Source organism: Lepisosteus oculatus, chromosome 6 (assembly GCF_040954835.1).
Source record: "Lepisosteus oculatus isolate fLepOcu1 chromosome 6, fLepOcu1.hap2, whole genome shotgun sequence".
Taxonomy (NCBI): Eukaryota; Metazoa; Chordata; class Actinopteri; order Semionotiformes; family Lepisosteidae; genus Lepisosteus; species Lepisosteus oculatus.
The window spans coordinates 21,522,012-21,545,383 of NC_090701.1; the positions used below are offsets into that span (position 1 = coordinate 21,522,012).

Sequence of the window (23,372 nt, forward strand, 5' to 3'; positions counted from 1 at the left end):
ACAAAAAACTCAAACATACCCATCACTTTTTTTTAAAAGATATCCTTTCTTCTCACTGCCAAACTCCTTATTGCCCTGAAGTTGGTGCATACTGTATCCTCCCTGTTTGCTTTGAGAGTCCTGTGTTACAACAAACACAAAAGTCGATATTAAAAACACTTAACAATTAAAAAACAAACTTTATGTGAGCACTTATCTTCATGACATTCACAGCACTAAACACATCTCACACTTACATTACCAGTGGTTTTACAAACACTTAAGGAAACAACAACATATTCTTTAATTATTTTTTGAAGTAAATCAATGTAAAATGTTGCACATTTTAGCTCAAACAGAAAAAAAATGTTGGAACTGTTGTGTCCCCCTTATACAATTTGTCAAGTAAGCTGAAGAACTTTTACAATCAAACAATGGACACTTGGGTCTAGAAAGCCCAACTTTTTTTAAATTAAGATTAAGTTTAAGCAATGTCATAAGGTGGACTAAGAACCTACAGTACAAACTAAAGTCCCACAAGCTCTTAAAAGACTTATGCAATCCAAAATTTTCAAATCCTTAAAAACACAGGGACTTGGAAATGTACAGTAACAAAGTCAACATCAGCTGGAAACAAGAAATATGACATGGAAACAGTGTTTTAATCTGTTTTGACATTTGTTCAAATCCAAAGAAACCTGGTGACTAAATTCCATTACTCTGACACTGTACAGCAATAAAAGTCTGATCTATGGTTGTTGTGTATTTATTAGTATTTGGTTGTCAGTAATGCTCCAATTTACACTGGCAGCATGTGCAGCGAATCAGGTCATGACGCCCTGTGTCATGTTTATGCATCAAGTAAATTTTTTCTCATAAATTAGATACTGTATATAATGCAATGCAGATATTTATCTTTTCAATATGCCAACCCTATCACATCCTGATGGTCCCCTACCCCAAGAAAATTATAGGTAGCTTGGAAGAGTGCAGATTAGCATTAGGCCATTAGCTACTGTTTTCTTTGAGCTGTCTGTCAAAACCCTGTGGCTGAAGTGCTTGACTGGCTGATTAGACCCTGTGCCTAGTAAACAATGATCGAGTCTCATTGGATCCTGTGTGCTTTCAGTGGAAAGTTTAATTTCAAACATGGACAAGGTAAAACTTGCTACAAGTCCTTAAAAAAAAGGACATCACCATAAAATAGTCAGTCAGGAATGCCATTTCATCTACCGATATTTCTGTATGAGTATTACATTTAATAAAATAAGTTAAATAAAATTTTATTATTTAAACAGGATAATATGTTGGAACGATATTGAATATGTTTCTTGGTTCTACAGTTTTCTCAATATAAGTGCTATATTGTTGACAACAAAAACTGTACTTGTGTTACTTTGATAATAGGCAGCAGATCAGAGCTACGCTTCAGAGATGCAACCCGCTATGTAAAAAATGCCACGCGAGTGGAACACACACGTGTCAAAAGCTGTGTTGATTTGTCAAAAGTAGTGTAGACCCATAACTTACTTGCCAGTTCCCATTTGTTTTTGTGCAAGAGCCACTTGGCTTCCATTTTTGCTCTGACAGAAGAGACAGAACTATGCACTCATCACACTCAGAACATGCAAAATGCAACAACAACTTACTCTCCTGGACTTCAGTCAGGACAGGCATTAGGGAAAGAGAAGCACAGTGTGAAAGAAGCCCCAGGTTAGATTTCAAAGAGTCATGCAATAAGGAATTGCACGCATTCACATATTGCGATAACACGAGACCTCTCCCGTTCTCAGCAGTACGGTCCAAGTTCGAAACGAACCAGAATCCACTGGTCGAAACAAAGCATGAAACCCTCCAGCAGTTTTGGACCAAACTCAGAAAAGCATAACAACAAAACAAAGGTGCAGGACAGAGAAAGAAAAAATGGCTCTTAATATAAGCTGCACTTTTTCACAACAAAGACATGTGTGGTAACAACAGAGTAACATACAAGCAAGATGCAATAAATCGTTACCATTATGAACAGCAACAGGAAAAACAATTCACAAACACAGTAGAAAGGGTTGTTGTGATTCAGTCATATTATGCGTTATTTTCCTCCACTTTGTGGTTTTCCTGCACAAATTCACAGTTTCTAGCATGTTAAGAGTTAAACCACCATACTGTATCTTCTGGATTTGCATTAATTTCATAGACAAACATTCCTATCAAATGTTTGAACTACAGAACCTGTGTTCTGTAGTTCAAATGTTTTCAATTTATAGTACATGACGGTGAATCTGGATATAATCACAAAACAGCCTAACAAATGGCCCAGAACTGATTTCCCCACATTTCCACAGTGAAAAAATATTGTTACCAGTTATTTTCCTCTCATTTCTACACCACTATGGAATTGGCAGTTATTATTTAACTTGACTCATCACTTTCCTCCAGCAAGGACCTTGAAGAACTGAACAAACTCTGGCCAGTAACCGCCTTCTGCAGTGCACAACGGAGAGGACCATTTGGACTTTAGGGGTAACTTGATTAGAGAACCATCTCCCTAGTGACTCTTCCCAAGACTGGTTAGCCCCTGATTTCACTTGTACAATGTGGACAAAGGATACCCCAGCTGACTGTATGCCACCTAACCCCATTGGTGTCTGGCCACTACCGCCACCAGAATGGATACCAGATGGTACAGCTGAAATCCAAACCTGTTGTTTTGCACCTTTACTTCTTTAGCCATGACATTCACTATATTTTTCAAACACTAAATTGCACACTGTACATAAAGAAAAAATGCAGCATGTTCACACAAACTCTTACATGTCATAAGCATTCAAGCATAAATAACATATTGTGAAATAATTAAGAGTGAGAAATAAACAATAACTCAATGTGGTGTTTGCTTCCACTTTGTAATAAAATTCTAATATGATATGAAACTTTAGTTATTTGTGCATTTGTTACACACAAACGTTTTCTCTATGCATTTTCTTATTTTGTGCACAATTTGCTAAAAGAGTTACTGCTGTGAGGAAGCACTTAACATACAAGGGTACATTTAATCGCTGTCCTATTCCGTTATTGATTAACATTTTACAAAATGTTGTTGTCCCATTAAAAATGTAACAGGGAGGTTTTATAATGCTTTAAAGTACTTTACATCGGATTTATATAAATGACTTAATTGGAGTAGTCAATATCTACTGTAGGACATCTGAAAAGGACATACTGTACCTGTATTGACATTACAGTTTAGAAAGTTGTTTAAGAAGAATTAAAAAAAAAAACTTGTAAAAGAGTTTCCAGTAAGACCATGCATGGGTTTTGAAATGTCTTCATTCAGGCTTCTTAACAATTCAGGGACAGGACTACATGCCTGAGAGCAAAATTAAGCTCTCTCCTCGGTGCAGTACTGTACCAAGCTAAGATGGTGGCCAGGTCCATTGTGAGAAAAATGCATCATCTGCTGTGACAGCAAGGTCTTCTTACAGTGAACACCATAACAGAAAAAACGCTGTCTCTCTGACATAATCCATGTTTATGTATTGTTTATCTCCAGCTTAATAGGGTGATACAAGCTTTAGGAATAAATTATTACTTTATTACTTCAACCTAACTGACACAAGAATACAGTGAAACAAAACAAAAGCAGGACATCCTATGTTGTCCTTCATGCCACTCAATAAGGCTCAGTCATTCTGTAGATAATAAGTAGATTTTGAGTATCTGAATATTCACATATTGAATAGGTACAGTAAGTAGAACATAACGACTGACATAAAACATACTATCAGTGCATCAGTGTTGCAGCCAGTCTGGAGATAAGGGTGCTAAACTGGAAGTAACCAAATTGACGAAGATATGTTGCCATTTCTAGCTTTAGTCTAATTGGCATTACACTGAGCAGTCAGTGAGGCACAACACTGGTTACCAGCAAGGCCTAGTTCACACTGGCTACCAGCATGGTACAGCACTGGCAACTCTAAAGGCAGAACTGCAAACGTTCTGCTCCACTGCACCAAACAAGTTTACCTGCAGTATTTATTATTGCTTGGCTGTCAAGCCAATTTCAGGCAGTGTACTTTGCAGTAGACTTTGCAATTAAAATAAAAATATATTATGAAATGTATTGTACTTTGCTACTTCCTCATGCATTTCCAAATGCTTTGCCATTAAGACTTTTTTCAGGGAAAGCATTCAGACGTAGAGTTATCAATGCAAGGGTCCATTCCCATTTCAAGCCATCCGTTCTGTTCCATGTCACAAACTCCAAAAGTAAATAAAAAACAGAAGGAAAATACAGCAGAGATGAGCTTTCTCATTCATAGACTGTTTTTTGCTGTGACTGCAGTGTCTTCGCGCATGTAAATTAAACATGATGGGACAGGTTTTGAGTTGGCTCAATCCCATTTCTGGGCCTACCTCCTTCTGGTCCAGCTGCAGAGAGGACTTAATCAAGTCTCGGAGAGCCGTCAGCTGCTTCTTTTCTTCATCTTGTGTTTGCTTTATCTAAATGGCAGAAACAGTTGCAGAATATCAATGATTCTCAGCCAGCACTTAGTGCATGGGACAGGTCCCCAGAGGCTATTCTAATGTCTGTGTAAAAAAAGAGTCAGTAGAAATACAGTAAATCTAAAAAACTGTTCAGCTCAAGACTCATAGGCTTTAAAATACCAACACTCTTACTCTTATAATTGAGAACAAATTTTCTTTTACAATGACAACCAGGAGAAAATCCGTTTATATAGCTGGACATTTTTCTGGAGCACTCTGAGTGATGTACAGTACCGTGCTCAAGGGTACAACAACAGTGCCCCACACCCATAACTGAACTGATTTGAACTCACAACCTTCTAGTTACAATTCCAGAGATCTAACCAGCACTGTTAATTTAATGGATCCGTTCTCTTAACAAAACTGCAAGCCCACAAGCACCATGTAAATCACAGGCATTTGCTTTAGGGCAACAAGCTAAGGACAGCCTAGCAATCACACATTTTCCCAGTCCTGACAGTGTTCAGTCAATTGTCAGACATCACTTGAAGAATCCTCGTCAGACTAACAGACTAAACCCAAACTCTAGTCTTGACATTATGGTTTGCCATTTACTGCTTTTACTCATTGAGCCAGATAGGGACTGTTGTTTTCTTCTCTGACAAATTTCTTTATTTATGTCTTACCTACTTTTCCTTTTTTTAAAAAAGGCTGTAAAATATCTCCTAAAATATCTCATCTAACTCTATAAGGGCAAGAAACTTTTCTGTTTTAGAAGACATTTGGCAATATTTAAATTATTTGAGAGGTTTAACATACTTGCAGATCTTTTAAAAAAGGTTAAAGCATAATAACCTGGAAAAAATAAAAATAAGTACCACTGTTATACAGCATCACGATAAAAGCCTCTTTGTGTTCTGGCACTTACATTGTACAGATCAGCAGCAAGCTTTTCTATGTACTGTTTCAATTTGTCTGCAGTTTTCAAGCCATCTTGGAAAAAGCTGAAAAGATAAAAAATGAAAAGTCAAATCCACAATTAAATCAGTTTATGTCTACATGTCTCCTGAAGAGGGAACTTTCTTTTCAATGGCTTGGGAAAACTATAATATGCCATATTCCAAGTGATACATCACTGACAAGCTAAGTATCATTTTATCTCAAAACAGGGCTGTTCTTGAAGTAATCCATTCCTGCTCACTTAAAACACACAATATTGTAGGGGTATGAATACCAAAATGATTGCTTTCAGCATTTTACTTGTGCAGTCATGTGCTGAACAGCACCTTGTTCTAATACAAATTCTCACAAACCTGTCAGTCTACAGTCTTTACAATAAAATTTAGAAGAGGTTTAATAGTTTTTTAAGAGTTCAATGTCTTCTGTAATGGACCAGTTGGCTGAAAACCTTCATCAGGTTTCTCAAGCCAGTCTGTAACTTCAACCTTACAGTCTGAACGGCAGTTGTTAAATTATGAAGTGCTCAATGAGCGGAGACAGACATTACTTTCAAAAATAAGACAAGAGAAAGGAATTTCACTGTGGGTTCCATTGACCTAATTCTATAACTTCAGTAGCTTCTCAGCTGGACTGTCTGTGGCAGAACTGTGCCTTTGCTTCTCTCAATACTTTCAAGGCAATACTGAAGCCAACACTTTGGCTTCATGAAAGAAATGGCTGGATGAGGTGGGCCAAAAGTTGTCCTCTTGTCTGTAACCTTTCATATTGTACGTTCTCTCTTCCTCCAGAGCCTTTCTTCAAACACAAACGTCCTCTCCCCTTATCTCCCTCTTGGGCTGTTTCAAACGCAACCCACTGGCAACAGATTCAAGCTCCACTTGAGAATCCGCCCTTTGTCTTCTTCAATGAAGAGTTATTTTCAAAAAGTCAGAGGCTACATTCCTTTTGAACTGGTGAAACTTTTTTATTCAGTAAAACTTCCTCCCTGCAGATGCTGTCCCCAGACAGAGGACAAGAACATTTTTGTAGCCTGAGAATAAAAAAGGGCCAACACACTCCCTTTATGCCTCACACAAACTGACACAAGCCTTGGGGATATTTCTCCTGTCTCACTTGTGTTTAGTGCCACAAACAATACTAGTTCCTTTTCCTAACTTCAGCAAGATGACAGGGGTTTCATGCCACAGTTCTGCCTGGTCAAAGTAGTGTTTGCCAGCAACGCAGCTGCTTTCGAAACCCTATTTTTTTAACAATGTCCTGAGCATATTAAAAATGGCAATTCTTTATACGCAAGACTGATCATCACATTATGACTCCACATAATTGCTTCATATTATTCACTGTGCAAGATAACAGTTCCTATTCCAGAAAACCAGAATAAAGTCAAAGGCAGCAGGCAATCATCTAAGGGCTATATAATCTTACAGTGAAAAGAACATAGAGTATAGTAATATTCCCAGAAAGCACAACTGTCGCCGCATACTTATTTTTAAAGAAGTGGATTAGGTTTCCATTCAATAAACACTACTTCAATTGTAAAGTTCTAACTGGGACTTTCTGCGTCTCCCTGATGCACTGCTGAGGTGTGAATTTCAAGAGTCTGGTTCCCCATGATTCAAGGACTCCTCCATTCCACCAATCTTATCATCTAAGGGCTATATAGATGATATAGATCAAAACTGTCCATTTTGTTTAAGACCTTTCAGTATCCAGAAGTACTGTACTTGCCATGTAATGTAACTGCATGTAGCACACATGCTAATTTGTTTAAGGTTAAGGCATGACAGAAGATCCTGGAGTGATGTGTGTAATTATCGGGTACAATTATCATCAAATACTAGGACTAGTTGTTACGACTGAAAACCACAAGTTAGGAACGTATTTAAGAAATAAAGAGCAAAAGACTTAAATAATTACAAAATACCAAAAACAATATTATTGAGGAGATGCTATGAATCCCAAAGAGAAACAGTTACTATATATTTGAAATTTAACAGCCAGCTCCAAGAACAGTTGGGCAGTCTAGATGAGACGTAACCCACAACATTTATGGAACGAGAAGAGGTTAATTTCACACTGAAAGGTCAACAAAAACAGCCCTGCAGTCCTCCTCAGTTATATTCAATTTGTACGTGTTCCTTTGCATACATACCATGTCTAGCACTTCTCTCTAACCCCAAAACATCAATTTGCACTACCCGTTAGACAGATAAACTGATATTTGTAAAAAATGAAAAGCTCCCTATGTTCCTTATTAGGCAGACGTGGCCAGAGTAATGACCAACATAATTCTCAGCAGCTCAGCGTCGAGTCAATTTCAGACAATTTTCCAGTCATTTAAAGCAACTATCAAAGTTGACGAGGCCCATGTTAATTTTAAAAACATCTTGAGCCCAAGGATTAATGTTTTATTGATAAGTAAATTAAAAAGATATTCTGTTTTAACAAAGGCACCAAATTGCCGTTATTTAAAGAACAGGGCTTTCCTTATCTAAAATGAAGCAATTTTCAACCTTTTTTTTTGTTCTCTCCCATTACTACTTCACAGCAGTGTGGTAGTGAAAGCTGAAAGCTGTCATTTAAGGATAATAGGCAAAGCGATGTCTTAATGTGCTGTCTGTGCATTTATGCTTAGTCTACAAAACTGGGACTCAAGGAAAATGGATATATGCCATACAGTGTATATATAAAACAGAATTTTTAAGTGTATTTATGAGGCTGGCTTTTGAACAGAGCTAAATAAAAAAAAACATTTATTATCAAGATGTTCTCCTGTTTTCACAATATCAAAGGCATCAAATAATTAACAAAACAATTACAATACACTACAATAGAACCTGCTGTTACTTTAATCTCTATATTCTCAGAACCCTTGAGTGCCTTACACTATCAATAATTACAGAAACCATGTGTTAACTAGCTTGAACAGCTCAAGAATAAACTAAATATTTTAGGACCTGATTTTGACGATTCAATAGTCCCATCACTCCTAATGTTAATTAAAGAGTAGGTGAAAAACCGTGAAATGCTATTTAAACGTGTCAGCCCCCACCTGGATTACAGGTAAGTGTTACAGAATTTTTTACCATTTCACTATGTTCTTAAATACTGTTTACATCAACATTTTGACTGCACCTTCCTGTAAAATACAGTACAGTACATTAATTGTTTGGCTCCTAGCCTTGTCAATATGCACAGCACTCTCTCATTAAATACCAAGGTAATTTAGCCTGGTATTTTTAACAGATGGTGGACTGGAGCTTGAAAAGGTTAAAATGAACTTTTATACTTATTATAATTCAGACGTTAATTAGGACTGCACAGCCAACATAATAACTTCATTATGTTATATCTTTAAAATAACTGGGAATAAAAAGTGAATACATGAGTTAATTTAGACTGAATTAGGGCAGGTGAAGCAGTAGAGGTAATAATAATGATTATCATTCCTTGCACTTGTACAGTGCTTTTCATTACAAAGGATCCCAAAGCACTTTTAATCTACAGTGCCTAGTATAAATAAATCAGACCCTTCCCATTGTCTCCCATTGTGACTTGTGGAATTACAAAATGGGTATGCATCATTTTCTAAGCATTAAACTTTGTATGAACGTCTCCAGGCTGAAGAATTCTGGGTCACCCCGGGTCTGAAACTGAAATCAGAGCCCAGCACTGCGAGGCACCAATGCTAACCACTGTGCCACCATGCCACCCACAATACTGGCAACTCCTGCTCTTACAGTAGCAACAACCTGGCTGTTCTTAGATGTCTCCCATCCTAGTACTGACTAGACCCAACCTTGCTTAACTCCACATATTTGGCATGATCAGGCTATAAGGCTATAACACTGCTGTGAATTACAGTGAATGCTGGCTATTAGACACCACAGACATAATGAAATTAAAACTAAGATGCTTGTTCTCCACATATTAAATAATAGCACAGAGAAATAGTTAAAACAGCATCATGAATCTTTGCAAATCAACTCACAAACTATAGTGAGACATTAAATAAGCACATAGAAAAAAATGTGTTTTATGTTTGCGTTTTGGAAAGCATTAAATGCAAACAAGGCTTTCATCTATTGTAAATGTTCCCTCTCTTGCAGACTGAAATTCTTACTATAAGGCTTCTCCTCCTTCAGACTAATTAACAAGTCACACCAAAACTGCACACTGCAATCTACCATGAGTGATTTTATCACCCATGTGGTGAAGCCAGCTATCAGCAGAAATCAGAACTCAGCTGGTCAGACTTCACCTGGAAAACCTACAGCATGATTGTAAATTATCTTCACAATGCAAGGTAATTGAGTCTTAACCCTCATAATACATGTCTGATTAAAAGTAGCAGCCACACAAATTAGGAACAATTAATGCATTTTTCCTTATACTGAAATGCAATGAGAAACAATCTTTGGTTAAACGCCCATATCAAATTTGTTCCCCATTCCCTTGCAAAGTTCAAACTGAGTTATAAACGTCCCTCAAGAGTATACATCACTCAGCGCTGTTAAAGCTCACACTGCAGCGCAGAACTTCTGCCTCACCAAGCATATGACAGTGAGGGCTGCAGGTCTCTCCAGTACTCATGTGTTCCTAATTAAAACATAATTAATTGGATATGACAGCTGGAAAACGCAGGCAAGCTCCCAGGTAATTTAATGACAGCTGATTCAGAGCTATGCTGCACTGAACCTGTTGTTAGTGGCACTGCTCTCTGTAAATGACTCCCACCCTGGCTTGCTCTTTTCTCCTTGCCTGACTGGAGCTACCAGGGCTGACTTCACACTTTTCAATGTTCTGACTTCCCCTCGTCGCTGCTTTGTAAAACAAAATCGAAGACAATCTGAAAATGCCAATTGCCTGGAAGGATGAGCAATTGGGTACCAGAGTCACTGTAAAACATAAGAACAATTTCCTCAACATCCAACCGTATTAAATAAAGTTGATTGCCAAATACTCTGTATTTTGACCACATAATAGTAAACTGTCCCTTTAAACATACTGTATTCTGCAAAATGCAATATGAAATGTGACATACGAGGACTGTAAAGTCTAAAACCTGCTATGACCTCTACTGTTTAAGCTCATTTTAGCTGCATATGGGCTTAAGGTTGCAAGGGACTCCGACTCTCTTAACAATCTCAAATTCATTTCCTCCGCTGTGCAATTTCCTCATTTTCAGCTTTCACAACTCTTTTCATAAGCTCATTTAGACAGAACAGTAAGTAACCATGGAAAATGACACTAGGGAACCACAAAAACCCAGACTAGGAAAGTCAAATATCTAAATTACACAGGGAAACACAGGACACAATCAAAGCATTTCATTTTTTGAGGGGGGAAAGAAGAACCTAAGTAAAAGCAAAAAATCATGGACAGCACATCTCCGGAGTTGATTTCAATGGGTTGATAAGAGATTGCATATTCAAATCCTTCAGGTATACTTAAATCAACATCTACCAAATGCATGCAATAACATATAGGTAATATTGTGCAATATGGATGGCCCTACAGAAACAAAGGAACAGAAATTTTAGACGAAAATGAAGAGCTGGAAAAAATGGCATCACACAATACTAAGACGAGAAGACTTTTCTCTAAATTATCCTATTAGTTCAGCAGACCAAAGAGAATAATAGACTGCTCAAGGAAAACATGTTTACTTACTTGCATTGCGCATGGTAATACTTGATTAGGTTTTGAAGAAGATCCACTCCCTTCTTTGTCTTGATTTCATTCACTTTTATCAGATACTATTGGAGAAAGAGAAAAAGCACATCATGACTTACCTGAACATTAGGTAAACCGAGCCTTATCAAACTTTAAAATAAAGTAAAATGAACATCCAGGAGAATCTATTGTGATCAAGCTCTTGTGAGTGAATCCTTAAAATCCATTTCAGCAATGAAAACCATATTTGACTGCTGAAAAGCGTTCATACAAAGACACAATTTCGAATATACTTTATTTCCTAATATCATTCCACCAGATCTTAACTTTATGTGAATTTCAGAAATATAAAAAATCTTAAGAGAGTGGTATGGTGGTGCAGTGGTTATCATTGCTGCCTTGCTGCACTGGGGCCCTGGGTTAAATTCCAGACCTGGGCTGTTATCTGTGTGGAGTTTGTATGTTGTCACCGGGTTTGCGTGGGTTTTCGATGGGTTTTGTAACAGTGTGTCAATGGATCACTGTGTTACCAGGTGGTGAGAGCCTGCTCCATGAATCTAAACCACCCCCTTGTCAGCCAATCGACAACATCTTCTGTGGAATTCTAGTCACAGTCAGCTAGTGACGTAACCCAGGCTCGCATCCTTGACATGGATCACAGAGCTCAAACAAAGCGCCTCAGCTTGTAGAGAGTCCCTTATATGCTGGGTCACTCAAGGAACACCCTTAATGCTACAGTATGTTTTCAGCAAGGCATCCACAAGAAGACGTAACCAAATTACTTTTCAGCTTTAGTCACTGCAAAGCTGCTGTTGACATGTATATTTACACACCTGGAATCTGGGGGGAAAAAAAGAACTTCACTCAGCATGATAATGAAGGATGTGTAAGGACAACTCTTCAAACAAATCACAAACAACTTGTAAAATTAAAACCAAAATAGAAACTACCCTGAAGTCTATATCTTCATAACATCTTCAGTCATCAGATGGTGACTAAAAGCAAAAGCACAAGACCCGTTTGGGTCTTGTATTACCTTTATTATGTATTATGCACTGTATTACCTTTTCTCTGGGGTGTTTGAAGGAAAGCAAAATTCTCTTATAGATTTACACTCAGTCTTCTTTATATACTCCGATTAAACTCAGAGCCAACTCCAAAAACCATTACTACACAGAAAAATCATTCTGTGCCATTTCTCGCAGAATTACCATTGTAGAACAACACGTGAGGTGATAAAAAGACTTGTGTGGAAGAGTACACCACAGGCACATGCATACTGTTGCTTTAACAGATGGCCTATATACTCCAGATATTGAGTTTTGAGTTTTAACTGGAGAATCCACTGTCCTCATTCATAGTGTGTGTGCGAGTTTGTGTGTTTCCTACTATTCCTCCTCTAGGAAAATGCGTCTTCAAAATGGCTTGTGATCAATATTCCCACATCACCGCATCCTACAGTAAATGACTTTGGTTTTGCTGGGCAAAGCACAGTAAGAAAGGAATTTCTTTACTCATCTACTGTATTCTTTAGAGAAAAGCAGTTCTGCAGACTGTCAAGCAGTCTTGCAGCTGGTGACCTGAACATTAATCCAGTGTTGGATCAGATCCTTTTGACTGGAGGCTTTCAAAGGAAACTGACTTTGAAACCCTTCTTGCGAGCCTGGGGCTGCTCAGCAGGGGCATCAACCCCAGCAGCTCCCGCTTATACCTCAAAACAGCCCTGCCAGTGGGGCTGTTCAGAAAGAAGCATCATCCGCACTACAGTATGTCATTTGCTCATCTTTTCGTACCCACAAGCCCTCACAAACAGTTTCCCCAGTCATTTCAATTTTTATCCCATGAGACTCTACTGTGTCATCAGCCTGTATCTTACTACATTCCAGCTTCTTTAGATTTCATGTGCACTTTGTAGAATGGTGGTGCTGTGTACCAGACATTCGGAGCACTTTAAAACATAATTGTAACTACAGTAATACATAATATTATGTATTGCATAGTGGAGTCTCGACGATTGCTTTTTTGCGATGTGGTCTGGCCGACTGCGCCTTAGATGAAGGAAGAGCAGAGTGGAGTGAAACCAGGATGATGTTTACCACATTTTTCAAATTACCAGCACAACAGGCAAAGATTGTGAGAGGGGATCTAGCTAGCAAGTGAGCCTTTCTCTCTGCCCCCTGCCCAAATCCCGAATACCCAGCATTCACATCTCAGTGAGGTCATTTTTGTGTTGTAATGAACATTCCTGGATCTCCTTCAGCAGCATGGGGAATGACAGGCTGGAGATGAGTTTACAGACTTCCTGACAGTTTTATTGTCCTTTTCATTACAGTGGGGCGTGTAGGCTGGACGCAGAGGAGTGATTAATGTTGCTTATTTGAACCGATCACTTCAGGTTTGTGTTGCCTGTTCCTTTTAGGTGATCAATGATATTTAAATTAACTTAAAGCCATTGAATTAGCACTTTAATTATCATATAAGGGAGGGTTACTTGTGTCTTTTAACCATAAAGACTCTATACTGTAGTGCATTATGGGTTGGACTTGGGAATTTGGCTATCTGGACTGTTCTATGCACCAAACCCTCACAAATGTGAAGGCCCTAACCATGTATATTTATATGTTCTAACTGAGATGAATTCCCATAATTTCACCAAGTTTTTACTGAAGTTTCTGAAAATTGATCTGCATAACGTGCGAGAAATAACACAACTTTTTCCTGCAAGCAGTCGGTGCTTAATAAATCTAACATCCAAGCACTGCTGTCTATTTTATATTAGACCTTCAGGTAATACACATGAGGCTTCCAAGCAGAATCGAATTTTGCATTGCTACAGTCAGAACGCAATTAAGATTAAAAGAAAAAAAAATCACCTGCATACCTCACACATCTGCAGCTGAAAGAGACGCCTCTCTTTCTCCATCTCCTCAGCGATCTCTGCCCCCGTGATCTCTGTCCTTATCATTCCATGCTGCTTGGCGTGCTCCCGTTTCTCCTTTTCAATTTTTGTACTAGGTTCAAACAAAGAATTTGAATGAACGCAGAAACAGTTTTTCTCTACATACAATAACAATAATAGTCAACTTTCATTTAGAATCTTACGTTTTCTGCAAAAGGGTTTATACCATATTTCTTATACCCTGCTTGATTATAGAGCAGCCTACAGCAGAATATTTTGTGCAATTTTAAAGGAAGGTGTTTACTCCCAATACCGTGACACTAGTTTTCATTCATTTATATTAAAACAAATCACATTATTGCTTATATATTTTCTGCCCAATCTTATGAGTTTTTGTTCCCTTACTACAAAGGCACTAAGGGGAAGAATGCTCATAATTTTGTTATCATAATACCGAAGTAGGGTTTGATGAAATAAGAACATTTTAAAATGTGTTACATTAAAAAAAAACATCCCCCTTTCTTCATTTTCTGCCTAGTAGTTATTGAACTGATAATCACTGATAATGAAAGAGAAAATATTCCGCCATTCTGACAATGTGGTAAAGGTCCTGAACATTTTCCAGAAACTTCTTTGCTGATCCAGGCTGTATTTTGTTTTTAATTTAACATTACAAACTTGACACAGACACAGGCTGTGTCTGTACAGTAGCTACAGAGATCAACTTTGTTTTGATGTTCTCACCCATAGTGCCATGTAATACTATGATATTGAAATCCATAGACCGTAGCACTCCATTTAGCATGAAACAGTTTACTTACAAGGCAGGTGAGAGACTTCAGAATGTACAGTATACTAAATGAAGATTTTCTTTATCATTTATTGGTACTGACAATATGGGATTTCTTTGTTTCAAGTGATCATGTGTCAGATAAAAAAGGGCTGTGCGGACACCGACATACAGTACCGCTAGTCATTATAGATTCCACCAACAGTATTTAATCTATTTTCCCACTTTGTTACTTCTTTCACTTGTCGTCTGTATTTAAAAAATAACTCAGCTCTATACACCAACTAGTACACTTATAGTGCAACCTTGACATAATGTGCCTTGTTATACTGCGGTTTCAGATATATCGCAGGTATTATCATGTCTCCTAAGACAGATATGTTTTATTTCATTTCACTGTAGAAGGCAAAGTCTGAATCGGCTACAAATGGGTACAATATGTTGCGGGGTTTCTTGAAACTCTTGTACTGAACAGCGGTACTGTCCACAGAAGCAGCTTCTACGTTTTGACAGCACCTTTTTCAGTCTAATGGAGAGATCTATTACCCATGCTAACCCTTGTAGTGTACCTGCTCAACCTCAGATGAACCCACAAAGGGTACAGCCAAAAGAGAAAATGATATTGTTGAAGAAAGACTGACGATTACAGAAGGTGAAGTGAATTAAAAAGCCATTTTATGTTATTTATGTTCCAGGGGGAACAATGGGAACAATGATGCTGACCGAAAGAAGAAGAGAGTTTGATCATATCTGACTGTTTCGGGAGGGATGCACAAAATGCAAATCAAAGGAATATGTAGTGAAAAAAATAACACAATGTATGGGAAATATGCACCTTTCGTAAATGGTGTTTTTTGACACTGCCTACATTTATTAAAAAAAGAAGAACCACGTTATATTGAGGTTGCTCTGTGAAACTTCTTAACCAAGCCCTTGAGGAAATTTAAAACTGAACGGACCCCGCGTTCAGGATGGCACTGGTGCAGTAGACACTTCAGGCACTCCTCTATGATGATCTACTGTAGATGAACAGGTGAAAGAAGAATGGTGGCTTCAGTCATGACCCAGTGGGGTAGACAGAGATCGAATCAGATCAGATCCATTGCAGACTGAATCCAGTGCTGGTTTCCCTGAGGTCTTTAGGCCTGCTAAAGGAAACTTGCCCTTTTGAAAAAGGTCAACTAAAAAACATGGCAAATCACAGTAAGTGGGACCGTAAAGCTCCAAACAAACATATATTTAGGCCAGCACACACGGCATAGATCTAACAGGTTGAGACTGAGTCAGGGACCAATCCCATCTGTTCCCAGAACTTCTCAACAGGCAGCCTGGATGGATCTAAGAAGCGGAGTTCAGTACAAACTGTACTGGCATCACTTCACTGCACAGACTGGCAACGCCCATGTACAAATGTTTACCAGACAACGGATCAGCAATGAACCCTAAACCAAGAATACACTCAGCATTGTAAGAATATGCATAATAATACATAACATAATACAAAAATCCTATAATGATACAATGCAATTCAGAGAATACATTACAGATGACATTTTTGAAGTAAAACTGTATTTGAAATAGCATTCCATGGAAGCAAAATAAGAGTACTAGAGAAATAATGTGTCAAATGAATCAAAATGTAATCAAATGATGAAAAACGTTAAAATAAAACATATAGCCACATTCCTATTTTTTAGTAAACTGCATCATCGGTACAAGGAACAGAGCCAGAAACAAAATGCTGTTGTTTTAAAACATCTGTCTGCATGTCACCTGCTCCAAATTTTACTAATTTACTAAAACATTCACCATTACACTGAACATTGCACCTTAAAATAAACCTAATCTGCAAATAATGTTAATAATTAAACAAATACAATCTCTTTTTATTTATTACTAGAAACACACATTACTACATATTTACACAACTTACAACTTGGCTTCATAGTCTTTCCATGCCTTGTCGAATGGCTTCTTTATATCCTACAAAATACAGACAACCATATTAAGAACACAGTATAAGGTTTCCATCTTAAAAACCTCTTTGAACCTGAAATTCTCACTTGAAAGAAGTTTAGCAAAATGATTTAAAAAGAATTTAAATTAATAATGCCACCCACAGCATCCATCCATCTATTTTTGAACTGGTTTTTCCAATTCACAGTCACGCCGGGCATAGACACGCATGCTCGCACTCACACTACAGCCAGTTTTCCCAGAAGCCAATTAACCTACCAGCATGGTTTTGAAATGTGGGAGGAAACTGGAGCACCCAGAGAAAACCAACTAAAACCCTGGGGTGAACATACAACTCTATACAGATACAATAACAGCCCAGGCCTGGAACTGTATCCGGGGACCAAGCACTGTGAAGCAACAGTGCTAACCACTGCATCATTGTGTTGCCCTATCAAAATGTTATTTTCACAATATTCCATGACAGAAAAGTGGTTTTCTCCTGAATGGTTCATCAAGGGCAGGGCAATGTTAATAATATATATATGATGTTTCCACTATAACTGGGAGCACTGTTGGCATTACACAGGGCATGCTTGGCAAGCTGTACATCAATGAACTCTGGGATATGTTGGGTGCCTCTGGTGTTGTCAAGTGAAAGCTGCTTCCCTCCCCCACAATGCTAACTCAACAGAGACGGCGAAAATGTAGAATGGTTCAGATTAAACTGTTTGAAGCACAAGAAAAGCTTGGACTAGGCTGGCCGTAGGGAGCTGAGCTGCAACAACTGATTTGTTTTTTAATTGGGAAGATTCAAAATGAAGAAAATGTTTTCTACTGATCTAGAATAAAAATTGCCCATGAAACAAAATTTTCCATTTCAGTATCATGTACTTTGTATAACACTAAGGAAAGGTATTAAAAAAAATGAATACATCAAAAAGTGTATTCCTACATCCAGATCTATGTGAACATTATGCTGAGTGCTGTGAAGTGTCTGAGTGCTGACAGATGCTATGGATCGGGGTCTTAATTCAGTGGAAAGCAAAACCTTCCCAGTTCCCCAAGAGTCCTGTGAGTCACTGCGTCTCTCATCATACAAGTCCAGCAATCGTTTGCCTTGTAAAGGTGTGTATGTCTTGGCACATATCAATCCACACAAGACAGACGTGCTCTGTGCACCCGAAAGAAAGGCAAGAGCTTAAACATGAAGTCAAAAAAGTGAAAAATCTTTATCTGTTAAAATCACAGACATTCAAAATAAACTGCAGAGCTCAGAACACACAAAGCAAAAGAAGAGTACTTGATTATTGTTCGACTTGGATTCTTGCCTTTCTCTTTGGTACAGAGAGTGGGTGTCTTCTGTGAAATTGGTTTTCTTAACAAATGCCTCTATTTTTCTCTTGAATTAACTTCTTCAAAGCATATTAATTTTAAATGGTACAGCCACTGGATAAACCCTTTTTGCTAAAGACTGCCATTCCCACTGATTCTTTTTCTTCAGAAATATACTGCTTGACCAAATTCAAGTTTAAATTCAAATTTTCACTGGCATTAGATGACACAATAGGACACCCAACACCCAATGGCAATAACAAGTTAACTTATAAAACTAGATAGATACTTTATTGATCCCGTGAGGGAAATTGCAGAAAACTAGTTCTTTATATTAGCATTTTTCTGAGTCAACAGGGTTTTGAGACAAGACCATTTCTATTTTTGAAGTAGCTATTTGTTGTATCATTACTTTATTGACACATTATACATTTTGACAAATACTTTTATGTGTCCTTCTAAAGCATACCTTTTTCTCTGTGACTGAAATTACAAAAAACATCACAAACAATGTACCATACCTCCTAAACAAGGAATTTGTTTATAAACATCCTCTGAAGCAACATGTGATATGAAACTTTGTACATTTATAAAAGAGTTGGTTAATTTATGCCAACACATGGAATACAAGGGCTCTACAAAGAACAATAAGAAATATTTTAAACCTTGTTAAAAGATATTTTTTAAACCACTTAATTTAAATTGAACTGAAAGGGAACCAAAAGGGAGATTCATTTGTCCAGATTCACACAGTGGCTGTAATTAGACACTCTCTCATAATGGTTGGGGGAAAAGGCAGCGTCCCTCAAAATGGCATTTACTGTCACATAAAATCCAACAGCCACAATGCTCGGTCTTACCCCTTTGACTCCTTTCAGATCTCCTTTCAGCAGGGAATCCAGGGTGAAGATTACATTGTGGCTCAGGCTCTGGAGCTGGAGGAGGAAAACGCAGCACGTCAGAACGATACCATAGGTATTGCTCACTTAAAAGCATGCACATTTATTTCACTATATGAGAACACAAGAACTTGCGTACTGCGAACACAAACTTGCAAACAACATTCATGTAAGACATGCTGATAGATTTTGGAAACACCTTACTGTCAATGAAACAAATCTCAACAGGAGCAGAAAAAAAATGATTCCACAACCCCTCAGTATGAAGGAAGAAAATGGGGAATGTGAATTATCACAGGCTGAGACTTCGGTTTGAATTTCGATTTGAATTACTGCAGGACTGGAAGCCGAAACAAGTGCTGTACAGTTCTGTTGTATTTACATATAATCTGCAATAATTACAAATTAATTAAATAATGAATAGTGAATTAATGAAAATGGAATAACAGTCAAGATGATTACTAAAGCTGACACTTATTTAAAGAAATCTGTCTATTTCAAATCTTTATCCTTAAGGGTCATGGTGAACTAGTGTATAATCTGCCAGGCAAAGGGCATGAGGCAGGCACCAGCCTGAACAAGATGGCGGTGTATCTCAGGGCAGGAATACATATACGGGGGCGCCAATTAATGACAACAGCTTGTCTCTGGAATGTGGGAGGAAACTAGAGCACCCAGATAAAACCCACATGAACACAAGGCGAGCATGAAAAAAAGCTGCAGTATATTCAAAGATATTGTGAGGGTGCTGTTCCCAAACAATCGTTGAGGGGCACAGTCTCCCAGAAAGAAAAATGGAGACAGGACGACCCAGAAAATAGGTAATAATGCAGTTTTAAAGTATTTTAATGTAATACCTTCGGGGACGAGTGTCAAATCATCACAGATATCATTAAACCATGAACAAAGCTGCACCTCAGATATACCAACATAAGAGGAACTGTCTGGAATATAAATGGAACTATAACTTTTTAGTGGCTGCATCCATTTCCCTTAAATCCCAACAGCGCACTGAGATGTGAATATATGATATATAAATGTACAGGAACAAGTAAAGTACAAAGAAAGAAGAATCTCTTAGTCAAACTCCAGCCCTACAGTAAAGCACACTGGTGGCAACAACATGCTTCTCATCAGGGCCTGGGAAGGTTGAAAGAAAAATGAAGAGGGCAAAGTACAATCAAGTATGGCCAGCAGCCATATTACTTTGCAACTCACAACTGGAAGCCCACTGAAGCTAAGGAGGTGTGAGCCTGGTCAGTACCTGGATGGGAGATCTCTTGGGGAAAAAGGCTGAATCTGGAAGAGGTGTTAGTGGGGCCAGCAGGGGGCGCTCGCCCTGCGGTCCATGTGGGTCCTAATGCCCCAGTATAGTGACAGGGACACTATACTGTAAACAAGTGCCGTCCTTCGGATGAGACGTAAAACCAAGGTGCTGATTCTCTGTAGTCATTAAAAATCCCAGTGCATTTCTCGAAAAGAGTAGGGGTGTAACCCTGGCGTCCTGGCCAAATTTCCCATCGGCCCTTACCAATCATGGCCTCCTTATAATCCCCATCTATGAATTGGCTACATTACTCTGCTCTCCTCCCCACTGATAGCTGTTGTGTGGTGAGCGTTCTGGTGCACTATGGCTGCCATCACATCATCCAGGTGGATGCTGCACATTGGTGGTGGTGGAGGGGAGTCCCCATTACCTGTAAAGCACTTTGAGTGGAGTGTCCAGAAAAGTGCTATATAAGTGTAAGCAATTATTATAATAATTATTATAAAATACTAGAGGAAAATATGTTTCAGTTTGCTAAAGACTTGAAACTGAGGTGACCATTAGAGTGATGCAGAGCACAAGGCCTAATGAAGGCTGGAGTGGCTTAAGAATAAGAAGGTAAGTGTCCTTGAGTGGCCCAGTTAGGCCAAGCCTCCTCCTGAAAATCCGTGGAAAGACTTGAATACCCCAATCTCTAAACAAGTTATCAGTTTGAGAATTCACGATTTGAATAAATTTAAGTTTTAAAAACTATGTACAGCAGGCACCACTGTGTAATTTTACAAAATGGAACAAACACAGGAAGGGGCTGAATACTTTTGCAAGGCATTATATGTATCCATATATATACTTTAACAGCACTGGCCTTGTCAAAGTTCTGTCTGTGCTGAAAGAAGACGACCAAAAACTGACGCAGAATATGCTACACTGCATAAGCAGAGCTAAGCATTAACAAGTGATCATGTCCTGTTGAAACAAACTGCCTTCACTACACCAACAGTCTTCAATTTCTGAGCTGAATTTCAGATCCTGCTCCTTCAGCCTCCTTCTCCAGACTGTTTTCTTTCTTGAAAGGGGCCCTGTCTTCTATAGGAGGGCCTACTATATAGCCCAGAGATCACCGTTAAAAAAGCTTCTACGATGTACATCAAAGCTCTGTCTCTACTACTACTTACTCGTTCCAAGTTCAAAGTCTTTTAGCCAAAGCCTCTGACAGTGCCTTGTGTGAAGGTCATCAATAGGTTCTTAACTTCATTATTTTCCATTTGGTCAGGTAAGGTTTTTTTAAATAATGTGGAATATATGAACAGAAATTTATCAAGCTTCTGAACATAAGTCAATACTGGTAAACATACAGAAATAGGTAATAGGTGTATTCCATGCTGAAAAAAAGAGAAGAGAAAACACAACGTTTCGGCCGTGGAGCCTTCTTCAGGTTCTTCCTCAAGAGCCTTCCTCAGCCTTCTTCACACATGAAGGCGGCTGCACGGCCAAAATGTTGTGTTTTCTTTTTTCTTCTCTTTTTTTTCAGCATGGAATAAACCTATGACTTGTTCCTTTGCAGCCTACGCATGCTGACGCAGCTACCCACCTGAAACATACAGAAATGCCAACTCATATGAACTTCCAGGCTGCCTTTCATGTGCAGGTGCTACAGTATGTATTTGTACCAGCTACTTCCAGGCATACAACAGTCATATTACCTAGCCACATCTGTCCTTTACAAAGCATGGTGTTATGGGGATATATATGGCTGTCCATGTGAATGCTGTTTTCTGCACTCTCTACAAGCAAAACTGGAAATTGTTAGCACACATTATTGAATATAGTACGTTCCATTTTTGTAAGCCATTCATTTTAATTAGATAATGCTATGAACTATGGGAAAACACATCACAGGGTGCTGAACCAAAAAAATGTATTTTCCAGTCTAGGATAAGACAAAGTTCACTGTCATCGATGTACAGTAAAGCCTTTGTGCAGTAGGATTTATTATACCACAAGACCTTGGCTTTAAAGTCACTATTTTGTTTTCCTCTCCAGCAAATGAGGTGATGCAGAGAGTCAAGACCTACATATTGGAAGGCAAACAAACACATGTTGCTGAATTTTAAATTTTAGGAGGTTGCTGATTCTTCATTTACATTTCACGTGGCAACAGAAAACGAAAGCATAACAAACAAGCTTCTAGAAAGCTTTTCCAGACTTTTCATTTCAACAACAAAATTTATAGCAGGATATAGTATCGATGTTTGGGTGGATCTAAATCTGAACATGCCTGAACTTCTCAAATTATATAGTAGGTTACCAGTGGTGTATATGAGAATAAAACAATGCTTAGGTTACAATACAAGTGAGTTGCAACTAAACCCTAATTAACTTGATGGACACAGTCTGAGATGGAGTATCTGCAAACACCAATTTGATACTGGAACACAGGAAACATTTGCAATGGAAAAAATGAGTAAAACAGACTTTACCAACCTAACACTGACTGCCAAAACAAATTCAGTGTCCTCAGTGAATAAATGTTCTTCATATTTTAATCTTAAATAAGACCCTTTCTACTACATATTCCACTGAAATTCTGATCTATAAGGAACTCTATAGTGGCATAATAGTGTACGGAATTTGCTTTACACTTGATCTGCACATGTAAGGGATAATTTAATCTGCACAGTGAAAATATAATCTGTATCGAAGTTAAAACTGCATGCTGAATTTGTTCTCTGTCTCTAAGCCAGGATCTTACTGAGCTCAGCTTCTGCAATAACTTCCCGTTTGACTGAATGACTTTGCGTGCAATTCAGGAAACATTTAACCTTCTCAGTGCATTAACAGGTGCAAATCTAAACAGTTTAAGTGAGTCATGATACACTGACTTTTCCAAAGCATAACCTGAACATTATGTAAACGGCCCCCTTTAAACAAAACTAAAGAGTCTCCTCTTCATTAAATTACAAGGCCTAACTCTGTAGTCAGACACTAACGATTCTCTTTGGTTCATCTTCTATCACAATTCTTCATGAGGATTTCTGCTTGAGGTGCTCTGTTGTGTATACTGTAAGTGAGAGCTCTTCAGCATTACCAGGTGAACATAGCTTTAGAATAAACACAAGCCAATCT

The 23,372-nt window shown here is 38.2% G+C and overlaps 1 protein-coding gene across 6 annotated transcripts in view; it reads right to left on the bottom strand.

Moving 5' to 3' along the window:
• Positions 1-23,372, bottom strand: part of asap1b (ArfGAP with SH3 domain, ankyrin repeat and PH domain 1b) — a 152,349-nt gene that overhangs the window by 47,616 nt on the left and 81,361 nt on the right. For all 6 annotated transcript variants that reach the window (XM_015354450.2, XM_069191061.1, XM_006634314.3 and 3 more), the window contains 7 exons: positions 18,941-19,015; positions 16,723-16,772; positions 13,982-14,111; positions 11,098-11,183; positions 5,393-5,468; positions 4,393-4,479; positions 20-120 (listed from right to left, as the gene is read on the bottom strand). In XM_015354450.2, coding sequence (XP_015209936.1) covers positions 20-120; positions 4,393-4,479; positions 5,393-5,468; positions 11,098-11,183; positions 13,982-14,111; positions 16,723-16,772; positions 18,941-19,015 — 605 coding nt within the window. The remainder of the gene's footprint in view (positions 1-19; positions 121-4,392; positions 4,480-5,392; positions 5,469-11,097; positions 11,184-13,981; positions 14,112-16,722; positions 16,773-18,940; positions 19,016-23,372) is intronic.